We start from the raw sequence: 13,975 nt of genomic DNA, 5'->3' as shown, positions 1-13,975 counted from the left end.
GTTTGCGACAAAAAAAGTGTACGCAGACGGCCTTCTGAGGCGACAGCCGGAAACCAGTGCCTGAAGCCGAGGAGGGCACTTGGCGACAGCCAAGTGCTCTCCATGGCAATTTAAACCGATCGGTTTGGAAGCTGAACATTCCTTTCGCTCATGGTCTTTCGCAACACTTCGAGCACAGGCAGATTACCACGGCAAGCTGTTTGTGTGCCCGTATTTTTCACATCTAAAACACCTCAATGGGTTTGGAATGTAAATCCTCACTGGGCAGGTTAAGTAACCTCCCTTGATAGAACTTGAGGGCCTCGGGGTGTCGAAAGTTAGGATGAGACCTAGGGTAGGGACAAGATTCCTATCCTTTCACACCGATATTCTCTTGACAGCTGTCACTCCTTGGTCTTTCAGTTCAGAGCAGATCTCTTCTTCAGACACATGAAGGTCCCACTGTGATATGACACCTCGTGAAGAGTTAAGAGTTGTGGGGGTTTACGGTGATAGGTATTCCCCCATCGATGTGGCTTTCATGATTTTTTCCGATTGTTTGAAGCTTCGACCAAAAGTTCGCACCAGAATTTAGTCGTTTTACAGATTTAGGTGAGCCTGCCAACCCTTCTAATCCTTTCTGGATGAAGGGTGACATCTTTCCGATTGACTGCTCTCCCATGGAATGGAGAATGAGGAATAGCGGTGTCACTGATGGTGTTGTGTCCTTAGTTCTGGCTCTTTTTCCGTGTTATCATTTCGATTACATAGGGACCTTGTTGGGGCTCTAGAAGAAAGAGTATTTAAATTACTCATAGAAGTAAAATAAAAATTTCAGATGCCTAAGTACCTCACTCACCCACCACGGAGCCCTACGATGGGACGCTTACTCGTGAAATAGCAGGTACTGCGTACACGAATTGGACAACAAGTTCGCTGAGGAGCATCATACCCATGTTTCCAATTAGCCTTGATCCCGTCCCAGGACCATATGGAGGGAGACTTATTGAAACGCAGTGGATCCTATGAATAAGAAATCACGCGCCGATTGATTCCAGTTGGGTCGGGCCGCTCCGGTCCCGAACCACCCGTCTTGTCAAAGCAGGGTCGAAGTGGTGTATTAAGGCTGGGCCCCTCCACCACCAGGATCCCCCTTTCCGAGTTTCCACGGGTCGTGGCGCACGACTGCACACGGCTTGGTTTGGTTTTTAATGGCGCATTGACAACTAAGGCCATAATGCGCCGCTGCACACGGCAAATTATCTTTTTCTCCCAAGCTAACAGCCCCGCTAAGTGAAAGCAAGAACGGTGCCACCTAGTGACCCAAGCGAAGAGAAGGTTAGTAATAACTAAAAATAAAAAGCGGGTTAAAGAAAGGTACGTTCCTTTCTAGGTTATTAATTTGAATAGATCTATTTAATTCTAATACTCAAGAGTTAACAGACTTCCGAAACTCAGGTTTCTCCTAAATTTCGTAAGTCCGTTATTTGCAGTAAAGCGTACCAGATAATCACTATGAAAAGGCGCTGTGGTCACTAATATCGCTTGGCACTAAGGGCTGGGGGAAGAATTGATATTAATTCTCACGGGAGAAAGTAAAACTGATAGAAAATGTTAATGGATTTCATTGTATGCGAAGGATTAAAATTGGTTCCAGTAATGTGTTTTTATATAGAACCGAATTGGAAAAAAGTGAAAATTTAAGTACTTCCAATTATGTACGGTAAAATCGGCTTTTCATTGTTAAAGTTTAATTTTGATATAACAAGTTCTCTAAATTTTAAATTGAAGACCTTTTAATTATTTTTCAAGCTAAGGGAACCTTTCTGATTCTTGACACTTCCCGAATCTGAAGAACAAAAAAAAAATCAAAGGTTCCCTCACGATAGCGGTAATTACCATATGCTGTGGAGAACTTCGCAAATTACAAGAAAAAACCAATGACGGATGCATTTTACAATGGTTTTTACTTTCATTATTCCTAAAATGTAGACATTTTCTTTGAAATCGTGTTGAAATTTGCCATTAAATGTCATTAAAAATAATTAGACTACTTTGTGTCACTATTCACGCATTTATACATTATTAATTGCATAGGAAAAAGTTCCTTAGTCTCTAACTAACACCAAAAAGAAAGTTTTTTTTAATATATATATATATATATATTAATGTAATGAATCTATTATACGAATCTTAAGAGTGCACACTTTAAATTCCAGTAAACGCGCGGTTTTTTCATTTTCTTTTAAATTACTCCTTTTTAGAAGATCAAGTAACCTTTCTCCATGATGGGAAGGTGGGTTGGGGGACCTATCTTACTTATTATGCCACGTTATTCATTTATAATCTTAACTGATGGCAATTTCTGCAGTATGCATGCTTAAAATTACTTTAAAGTTTAGAATTAAGAAGAGTTCTTGCAACAGGTGAATGCGATAAAGAAGTCGTGTACACCGATGAAGACAATATCAAAAGGAAACATTTTAAAATATTTCCTTTTGATACTGTATTCCGCTTCAATTTGTTGAATTTAAAGACATTTTATTTAATAAATTTCTTTATTTTATTTATTCGCCGTAAATACTGAAGTCCAGTGGATTCCGTATTAACCGTCACAGCAGGGTGAACTTATCAACCCTAAATTTTAGCAGAATCGATTTTAAAGAAAATTCAACAATAAAGAGTGGATGAAATACGTTGAGTTCGCTAAAGCGAGGGATGACATTTTATATATTAACGCCTTATATCATCATATATTAGCAAAAATTACAAACTTAATTAAAGGTAACTATTTGTATACACAACATCAAATTAATGTTGTTTTTATAGATACTCACAAAAATATGTAAATTCCAAAAATAATAATATTTGATTGAAATAGCGGTACCCAACACTGGAAAATCTCCAGAAAACCCATGAGGAGAAGATTAGAAAGTACAAGAACCTAAGACAGGAGATCAAAGAGATGTGGCATATTCAAGTTTTATTGAATACTAGTGGTTTTCTGTTTACTTTTTTTAAGGTATTTATTCAACGTTAAACAACATTGCAAGTCAGATCTATATCACAAAACGTGCATTCACAATAGTAACTTTAATTTCAATACAGTCAATCATTTTTATGAGATTTCTTTTATAAAAATGAGAAATGAAGGAAGGCGTCCACTTGGACGCACCTTTTGGCGAAAAGACGGTCGCAGAATAGGAAATTCGTGTCACATAAAGGAAGGTTAAAGGTATGCTGTTAATGAAAAGAAGAAATTGTACTTAGGAGAAAATTTACAGGTGTCGAATACCATGATAACTTTACAAGATATTGTTGGAACCTTCAATAAAAAATTCTCTAAAATGTCAAGGTAATCAGTTGCGATTACAAGAAAGAATATACCCAAAATTAATCGCGGTGTCTGAACCAATCAAAACCGATATATGATATTTGCAAATCTTGTATAAACTCTTGACAAAAAAATTTCACTTCTTCTTGCTTTTGTTGGGAAATATTAGCGTACTGGTGGGAAAAATTTTCAAATTCAAATAGTGAAAAATAGAAATGGGGAATCAGTACTTGAGTGGAACAAAGTTTTAGATAAATTGGAGGCCAAGCGAATCACGTAGACAGATCTAGTGGTAGAAGAGCAAACACTTTTCAAAGTCTTTGTTAATCCCCACAATGGTATACGATGCGATGAAGAAAGAATTCGAAGAAATTACAACGAACGGACACAATTCTGTTTTTGAAGTATATTGGGGATAATGGCCACACCACGCTGATTTAGTCAAGATACAAAGTTCAGTCGAGTTAGTCGGTCTCAGGCACGGGTAGCATAGTTTCTAGTCCCTAAATTCGGTATTTCTTGTTCAGCGAATAACAATACTTATCAGAGAACGTACGCATATTTAAATGGACAAAAGAATCTTTTAATAATACCAAGGTAACGATTTCTCGTCTTCGTTTTCTCTTTTCCAATAAACATAAATGTAACTTTGCGAAATACTTTTGGATATAAAGTTAATACTCAAAAACAACGATTACTCTGCGAAAATCCACTGGTTATATTGCATTAATGCCCTGTAAAAGTCGTCGGAGAGACGAATGAAGTGATATATACTTTACTTTAACTTGCAGTACTGCTGTACCCATTACTACGTTTTTTTTTTTCAAGTAAGGAAGTATAACTTTCTGACCTAATGTGGCTCTTATTTCTTTAAAGTCGGTATAAAAACTAGAAAAATGTTATTTGGAATCGATAAATTCTAATGACGTCATGTATCAAATATCTTGTATCATAAAAGTAAAAACCATTAAAATAAATTGTTTTCCTTCTTGTTTATCGATTCTCAAGGAGAAAAATTAATGAGATTCCACCAATCGGTATACGTATCGCATTTCTCGTGTCGCCGGGAATGCTAGCTTTCTAGCTTTCCAGTAAAAATAACCTTTCGAATCTGTTTAATCACTTTCATTCCTTGAAATCTGAATATTTCATTATAAATCGGTGTCTTTAAATAAATACATATATGTACATTTAGTCTGGTGTTAGTATGACGAGTGAAAATGAGGCCATCTTTTTTTCATCATAATTCTTTTGGCCGGTGTGACTTTCTGATCCTGCAGTTCCTGAACAATTTCTTCCTCTGAGACATTCATTAGATCCCATTCTGAAATTACACCTTTAGATGTATAAGTGTGGCATGTGGAGACACCTTAATCGGAACTCCACCGAATGAGGTGAGTTTGAGTAGAGACTCAAGTGTTTAGAGCTGGTGATCTCTACAAACAGGTCGCCAGATTTCAGTCGTCCCACCATTTTCGGAGAACCAGCTACACTCTCAAGACATTTTTGTATTATTGCAAATCAACAATATCATCAAAGATATTGTTGATGCAAATCCATATAATTCGGATTTGCAGTCTTAATCAGTGTAAAATTGTCACAATACATGTTTTGCTCCTTTTGGCCCTGGGGCTTTACCACCCAGGTTTCCAGCCCCGCCACGGGGAGGCATGAGCATTGCCACCAAGTGACGAACGTGCTAAGTTATTCAGTCTGTACTGTTAGAAAAGAAACTGAAATGTGACTTTCCTTTGTGGTCCTTTGCCTACTTCTTGTAGTGCAAAAATGCTACACTAATTTATAAATATAGAAAACGGTAGTTTGAACGAAATATAATCTATTCAAAGGCTCTTTGGAGATAACGCTTTTTGGAACACAGAAATCGCTTGGTCACAGAGCGCTTGCCACACGGGGCGGTGTTCTTGATATCACAGGCAGATAACTGTGTGTGTGTGTGTATTTATATATTTTACTTTACGATTTTGTGTGTCTGGGTGGGTCGTTGGAAGAGTATACACAGTACATAGATTAGGCAATGAAAATGAGTTATCAAATGAACTTATTATTTAGATAGTTATTTAAAGAATTAATAAACAGAATTTTTCGGTGTATTTTTTCTACTTTTAGGTATGTTGCCATTGTACGACCTCTGTCACCGAGGTTATCGAGACGTGGAACTGCTTGGGTGATAGTTATAATATGGATTTGTGCTACGTTGTTCTCTCTGCCTACCTTACTATATTCCACTACAGCTACATACGCCTATCCTGATGGAAGTGAAAGGACTTTATGTTTTTTGCTGTGGCCAGATGGACGTCCTGGAGAATCCTTATCCGATTATATGTAAGATAAGAAGTTACTAGTAGCATTTTACATACAATTAATTAAAAAAAAACTTCACTTTTTATGGCATATTTTTAATATTTTAATAGAAAGAACTAAGAATAACGCATTTTGTATTAAAAACTTACATTTTACATATTTTAAATAATTATTCCTCACACACCACACTGAACGTATACAAGGCACGAACGCTCATGTAATTTGGCTACAAATTTGCTCGCACGAAAGTTCGAGTGATAACAATTGTGCTCTTTCCATATTTGCTGCTGCCACACCGATAGATAATCTAGACTTATGACTAAAAATATCTGTTTCCTTCATGTGCGCTTACCTATAAATAAGTTTTTCTCAGTGAGCTTCCTACGATGTGAACGTACGTATAACGTTCATGTACTCGTATATTAAAGTATTTATCTGCTAATTAGAGCATATAATATCCGCTGATATAAATTTTAATTACAGTGTAGTCTGTGATGATATGGAGCTAACGATGTTTTTGTGGTATCTCAAGATCAATGCAAGCATATAGTAGTGGACAAAAAAACTGCGTCACCTTAAAAAAGTAACATTTGTAGTGAAAGTTTATAAGATATTGTTTGATTACAGTCATTTTATTTGTCGTAAAGCAGAGGTATTGCGTCAGATAACACTATTGCATCGGACAGTAATTGCAAGGTATTGCATCAGCCGTTTCTATAAATACGGCGTTGGAAGGGTATACACGCCCATTAATATCTTGTTTTGCGGAGGTGTAAGCATGGCTCCATGTGTTCAGTTGACACAAGGAAAAAAAATAAAAGAAACCCTGTCTCAGAAAGGGCTTTCTACTCGTTTTTTTTTTTTTTTTTTTTTGGGGTAGTTGTTGGCGCATCGGCTTCTGTGGCCATAATGCACCTCCCAAGGTTTTTGCAGTACTTTGATCAAAGCCCGAGGCGGGATTCAGACCCGCGACCTTTGGGTTACCAGGCAGGCACTTTACCCACCCGGTCGGCCTTTCTACTCGTGCTATCGCTGATAAAATAGGCTTCCACCAGTCAACAGTATCCCGAGTGATGAAATTAAAGTGTGACACCGGTGATGTGAAGAGGAGACCTGGATCAAGCCGAAAGAGAGTCACTACGCCTTCCCAAGATCGATATTTGAAATGGCTATGCCTTCGTAATCGCCATGCTAGTGCTCCTGATCTAAAACTGATTTTGAGATGGCCTCTGGTGTTGAAACAAGTGCACGAACTGTCCAAAGACGGCTTTCAGAATGTGCCCTGCATACCTATCGGCCCAAGAAGAAGCCTTTGTTGACCAACAAACGAGGAAGAAACGACTTGCTTCGGCTAAAACACATGTTTCATGGACAAAAGAGCAATGGGACACCGTCATCTTTTCTGACGAATCGAAATTCAACCTGCATGGACATGTGTTTTTGTAAAGGGTGGCTCCTAGAACGTCTGTTCAACTCCGCCTCGTATCTCTGTGAAGAACAGTATCACTACAAATGGGCCAGGATATGTGTGTGACGTAGGTTTGTGTGTATTATGTGTGTGTTCTGTTCTGGCCTCTTGTCTACCCAGAAGCATCAGTCACCTGGACAGATGATTCTGGGTACTCGTCCACACCACGGGAAGTTGGGCCAGTCCCAATAAAACACGTACCGTCTCAAAAGAGACTCTGACTCACCTGATGTCGTCAAAAGGTGGGTGGGCCAGGTTCCTCTGGGGGTCCATTCCAAAGGAAGAGAGAAAAAAATTCCGTGGTGTAATTAAAAAAAAAAAAAAAAAAAAAAAAAAAAAAAAGAGAGAGAGAAGCTACACTAGTGGAAAGCGGGGGGGGGGGGGGTGAGGAATGAGGGAAAAAAAACAATGTAGTGCAGAGCGCGAATAGAAAATTAGAAAAAATAATAAAAAATAATAATAAACAAAATAAATTTTAAAAAATATATAATAAAATAAAATAAATAATAAATAAAAATAATTAATAAAATAAATCAAGATAATTAAATTTTAGATTAGTAAAAAAAATTTTAAGCTGCTGTCTGGGGATCCCCATTCGTAGCCTGCGTTATTCTGTAGGAGGCTTTCCTGCACGTGAATACTTGGCGTTGAGAAGTTCTGGAAGGCAGCAAAGTTCTGTGGTTGTCTGTAACAAAATGTCCAGTTGGTTTGCAGTGAGAGGGATGGTATTTGCTAGGTCTTGCCTCAGGTCCTCGTAGAGAACGCACTCGAATAGAAGGTGGAACCAATTCTCCTTGACCTCGCAATAGCAAACGTCTATGGGTATTAGGCCTAGTTGGAAGAGCTTCTCGTTCAATGAGCCATGCCCAGTGACTAGGAATGATGTCTCAAGAGTTAAACAGAGCCACTTCTGGGCTGATTTAGAGGAGGGGAAAGCCGCATCCGGCAAGAATCTCCTTGTAACTGCTCCTTTGGCGGAAGTGTACCATCTTGTCTGCCAGATGTTTATCATCTCAATATAACAGCGTGTTTTCTCTGCCTTAGGGTCAGTAACCAAGATCAGCTGAATGTCCAAGATCTTGGTCGGAATTTTCTTGTTGATTCTAAAGGTCAGGCCACGGAAGGTTACATACAGGTCCAGTGGAAGGGTCCCAGCTAATACTTGGATAGCAGCAGTGGATACTGTCCTGCATACCCTATGGGTATGCCAGAAGTATTGTCCGTTGTATAGGGCCTAATTTGCCTATCATGTTTACCAATCTAGCTCGGTGGAATCAAGCACCTGCAGAATACGTCACGATCGGAAGGAAGACGGCTTTATAGTACAGCTGAAGCGACCGCTTGAACAGGCACCATTCGTTCCTGGTGATTCTGATGATTGAGCCTGAAAACGGAGTTCTTTAAATATATTGTGATCAAAGATGAAATTTCTGAACGCAATTATTCTGAACAATATCCAGATGAATGAATGCAGTAGTGGTTCCCTTAACTAATGAGCAGGCCCCTGACTTGTCGGCCTTATTTTGTCGAGATTAAGGATGCTACAACGATGGGCTTATAGAAATTTAATTCTGCGTATTTATAGAATTATGGCTTTCTTGCCTGCGACTGGGGTACATCTCGTACAGCTATATGCGATCTACATGAACTGATAAGACAATTATGAAATTGATATCGATGTTGAAGAAGGGGCAGAACTTAGGGACCAGACTTGAGTTTGAATTTGCGATTTATCACCCTAGAAGTACACCTGTCGTCTCTGGGTGGCTGGGTTAGTGTGTTGGAGAAACTGGGAGCTCACGTGGAGGATTAGACTACTAAAGCGAACCTGCCGCTTGTGATGGCGACGATTGAATAGTGAATTGTTGCTTTGCTTCCTGGAGATGATTCGGACTGTTCGTCTGCTACCGAGCTGCGTATTCCTTAGTAGTTAATGAAAGGATGCTGCATCTCCTGTTCATTCCATTACTGCATAGATTTGTATATGGATTGCATTCCATTTCCTGAGAAGTGCTATTCTTGATTACGGTTTCAAAATTGCTATGTGATGGGTACATCAGCTGCATATGTTGTTGTGGTTAAAATGTCCTCGACCTATCTTGACTGATTTTATGTAGTGAATGCAAAGTCGACTTTCTGTGATGAGATGAATATTTCCTCGTGAGAAAGACATCCTCTAATCAAAACCATCAGACTTATGATCAGCTTTAGAACGAAATAGCTGTTTCATTGGAATATGAACCAATGAATTGGCATAGCCTCGAAATTGGGGAATTATATTGATGCTGTGTATGATGTTATCAGTATGGTGGCAGACGACTGATGCTACATTTGATATCCTTATTCTGGCAGACGATAGCTTGCCGTTCCCATGTGCCAGGAATGATGACCAAGTAGTGGTAATACATGTTATGCCAGAAATTACTTGTACAGTACTGCAATACATGAGGTTGTCCGGAAAATTTACTGGGGCTGCATTCTTTAATAAATAAAAACAAAAAAGAATGTAACTGTTCACTTAAATGTAAACTATCTCTGTGGTCCATGACGCTTCTACATCATTTATGAAGTCACTGAAACAAAACAGTACGAGCTCGTATTTATATTTATTTCTAAGACCTTATGCCACATATAACAGAGTTTTCAGTTGTTGTCAACTGGAACTGTTGCATCATCGAAACTTCGTTACTCGTTTATCTGGACTTTTAACACTGTGGGGGTTACGTGCATCAAATTAACAAACCCTTGATATCCATGTTTTTCCTTCCAAAATTCTAGTACCTGTAACTTTTTCTTATTAAAATCAAAGGTGATTTTTACATTTTAATAAATAATTTAAGAATATCGTACTTAGACTGCTATAAAACTTTATTGCAGATATAACATAATGTTTCTTATCACTACATATGTGTTTCCATTACTCTTCATGGGAGTCACTTACCCGTGGATGGGCGTGGTACTGTGGAAAAGTAAAGGAATAGGAGAAGACACGGACAGGCAGAAAATGGCAGTGAAATCCAAACAAAAGGTAAGAAAAATATAATTCCCAATCCCAAAGTTCAATGACATTAAAACACTAGAATTCATATGGGACATGATATTGATCATTGCGGAGTCTGTTTAATTTATTAATATGAACGAATTTAATTATGTATCTAATGGGGAAAAATAAAATAGCATACTCCTGAAAATTAAAACCTGTACACTAGGTTTTCTCCTTTGATATGCCATCATCGTTAAGTTAGCTATATTTATTTCAAATTTGACATTCACATAGTAATTTTTCGCAAATTGTGAAAAAGAGAAGCAAGTTTTTAAAAATTATATAAATTTTAAGTTTAATAAATAATCTACATTTAGGTAATTAACATTACTTAGATGCATAATAAAAAGTAATGATACCATTTAAATAATTTTACTAAATTCATTGTATAACAGAGAGTGTCGACATTGGGGCGATTTACAAGAAATTAGAGGTAACCCTCTTATTCATTTTTGAGTAATAATTTTTTATATGGATGTTGTTTTAGGGCTTTATTAGACGGCTCGGCGACTTGGACCACAATGTACTTTTTATATTATGCCTGTGATCTGTGGTCAATTGGTTCGTTTGCTGAACGAAACACGCGAGTTTTCCAGAGATGGGAACTATGCAACTTTCCCCTAAGACCAACTTAACCCGGCAGTGGTGACGTCCCTATTTGTATAAAAAAGTGGTTGAGAGGCACCAACAGATGACCTATTTTATTTTTAATCTGTGGAAAGGATTTGGATTTTTTAAAATTTACCTTGAACAAAGCCAATATTTAATTTTTCTTTACAGATTGCAATGCTTATTTTATGTAGCTTTTTTCTTTTTTTAAAAATAATATTAAAATCTTTAAAACAAACTGGGTGGTTTAGAACTTTTATTTTCGAAAAAAAAAAAAAAAAAAAAGAAAATCATGAAAAATATTGATTTTGCTAAAAACGATAAAAAAAAAACGTATTATACATAAAATGGAAGCATCAGTCTCTTAGTTTCTTCCAATTTCTATTTTAGAACACCCTTACGAGTACTAAATTACAAATTGTGCATTGTCATGACCATAAAACTTCTTCGTGTCATTTGTTAGTGCCAGGATCAGAACCTGGGCCTTTCCCGGTGTGAGAAGGACGGTTGGTTAGTATTAATGGGGATTTTCTAGCACAATACAACTAAAGCCAAATTGGGCCTGTCACAGTAATTACGTATATGAAATAATTTTTCCTTCTCACGTGTTAGAAATGTTTGTATAAATGAATCTACTTCAGAAAACTAAATACGTCGGATAAATTTGGTTCAGCACTGAGAATGATTCAACTCTAATGAATTTATACTGGATTAGAAGAGATCTAAAATTTTCCGGCTGAGCAGCTTGATTGGGGAGGGCAGTCAATGAAGATATGGTTCACTGTTAGTAGAACGGGACAATGAGAACGATCCTCACCTGTCAACAAGAAGATGGGTGAGTATGCCCAATGCATGTCCCTGTAAGGACAACCTCTTCTCGTCTGTTTAACCGTGAACTTGATTTCCAGTGCAATGGCATTTTCTTCATGAAAGCTTATGGATTTGTTGTTACCATAATTCTGATATCAATGCTCATTGGTCAATACACGCCTGTTGTATAATGGGTTCAGTCCATATGAGGAACTAAGACAGATAAAGACACAGGCTTGAGTGTATTTTTAACTGCCTGCTTTATCTGCGGGAGGACACTTTTTTTTTTTAAATGAATGAAAAAAAAAAAAACTCAGTTAAAGTGAATTTTTCATGGAATAAATTCTAAGTCTTTTGGTCTCAACGTTTTATGGTTTTTAAATTGTACATTACGCTATACGTATCCTTTTTTCAAAGACCAACGGTAATAAGCTATTGTGTTGACCGCCACACATACTGATCTCCTTAATATCATCATTATATCAAAGAAAAAAGTTCTTGTTCTCTAAAAAGTTGTGAATTATGATTTTGCAGCCAATCTATACTTCTACAAATTTGATCACCGTTCTTTCTAATTGCTTGTCTGAAGTTGACTTTCTTATCTATGGCTTAACGAAAATGCCTTCTTTCGGTATCACATCAGATATACTGGGAAACTCATTGCAAAGGTGCACAACATAATTATAAAATGTTAATTAATCCCAATTTGCTACGAAGAGAATTTTCATTAAGTCAAGCAGCCTTAATTCTCTCAGTAAATCTTGGATATGAGTACCAAATGGACGGTTGCGGTCTTGCGACTGTTATAGAGTTTTTCCCGTGTAACTGAAAACGAATGGTGGGTGGTCTAACATAGATTTTAGTTTAAAGGTGAACTGTAATAACAATTGTTTTCGTCGAAGAAACAAGAATGGTTCGGTTGATCCGGCATACATACTCTGGATAGAAAATCTTTGGAATGCCCCAGTAGTAATACAAATGGCCTGAAGGTGGACTGGGTAAAGCCATCGCGCTATGCTGCTTTGCAGGTGGTTATTCGATTTATGCCTCTTAACTTCTACCTTGATTATATGGAACTTTGCTTCTGTACCTGCCATGGAATTTCAGTTAGTTATTCTGGCATTACCATGGATCTACGGAATAATATAAAGACCAAGAAAAAAGCTCTGGGACCTACTACTTCAACAATGGCAAGATCGCGGGCCTGTTACCTCTAAATTCATTCCTCGCGTTACTTTTGTTTTGCAGCGTTCCGTGCAAAAATTGTTTCCACCTAATCTCTATACTCTTTTTATTCTCTCTGGATATGACTCCATGTGGACCAAGCGTGCTTCTTTCAACATTTCTGATATTTCATTTTGTCTCTGTGGACAACTTGAAGATAGAATATGTCCTGTATCACTGCCTCTACTATCAAGACCTTCGTCGTCCGCTGGCTGCCTCCTGCAATCTCTTCTCTTCTGGTTACGAAGCTGAATTTCCACAATCCAAATATGTTTTCTGACAAAGGTTTTTCTAGACAACGAGCGTTATTAATGTCTTCTGCTGTCTCTTTTCCTGCGCCTGCAAGTGGCTCTCTCGTGTGACATCCCCCACTGCATTTTAGAATCACCACTGAATTATCAGTATATCAAATTTCTCCAGGCAGTATTGTCACCGTTGATCGTTCGAATATTGGGCGAGAATCATTGGAAATATCCTCCATAAGTGCATGGAGACTGGAAATGGCCGAGAACATGCGGATTTGTTCTTTGGAACATAATACCATCAACAGAGATAGAGGAGTCCGTATTCACCCCCTCTTTGAAACCGTAATTCTTGGACGGGACGAACGGTTTCGCCTGGAACGCTCCCGAACAATTTTCGGTCTCCATGCACTTGTGGAGGATAATTCCCATTCTCCTACAGTAACATGTGCCCTAAGCTGTGATCTTGCTGATATTATTTAGGATGTACCGTGAACAGTGAAATTCCACTGTTAATAAAGGAAGCCGTCGCCTTTGTAAGCTAGGTGTCGTTTTATCACTTTTAATTTGTAATATTTCAATTTTAACTATATTTTATCACTTTTAACTCCACAGTTGTCAGCGTATTTTCATTTTACGTCAAATTTTATCCTGTTTTATTTTTATTTTATTTTAATAAACGTTTTGTCATATACGGTTGGTATGAGTGATAGCTTTCCCACCCTGAGGTAAATTTTGAAGTACTAGCACTTTCCTTGTAAATGAAGCCAAGCAGTGCCCTCATAACATTGGAATCGCACACATTTTACGCAGATTAGAAAAAAATGCGTTTCAGAAAAAAAAAAAAAACCTACGCCGTCACAGATATAAAATAAATTTTCCATTTTGGGAAATAAAAAAAAATCAATATTCTGTTTGTGACAATAAATACAATCATTAACCGT

At 37.6% G+C, this 13,975-nt stretch overlaps 1 protein-coding gene across 1 annotated transcript in view; it reads left to right on the top strand.

The window, feature by feature from the left end:
- LOC150088146 (tachykinin-like peptides receptor 86C) overlaps positions 1-13,975 on the top strand; it is a 114,927-nt gene that overhangs the window by 87,358 nt on the left and 13,594 nt on the right. The window contains exons 2-3 of the mRNA XM_090370043.1: positions 5,441-5,656; positions 9,981-10,131. Of these exons, the coding sequence (XP_090226169.1) occupies positions 5,441-5,656; positions 9,981-10,131 (367 nt within the window). The remainder of the gene's footprint in view (positions 1-5,440; positions 5,657-9,980; positions 10,132-13,975) is intronic.

Source organism: Mastigoproctus giganteus, chromosome 3, assembly GCF_048544385.1.
Source record: "Mastigoproctus giganteus isolate SK-2022 chromosome 3, ASM4854438v1, whole genome shotgun sequence".
Taxonomy (NCBI): Eukaryota; Metazoa; Arthropoda; class Arachnida; order Uropygi; family Thelyphonidae; genus Mastigoproctus; species Mastigoproctus giganteus.
The sequence above is the reverse complement of the archived record's forward strand: the minus strand, read 5'-3'. Positions and strand labels throughout refer to the sequence as shown.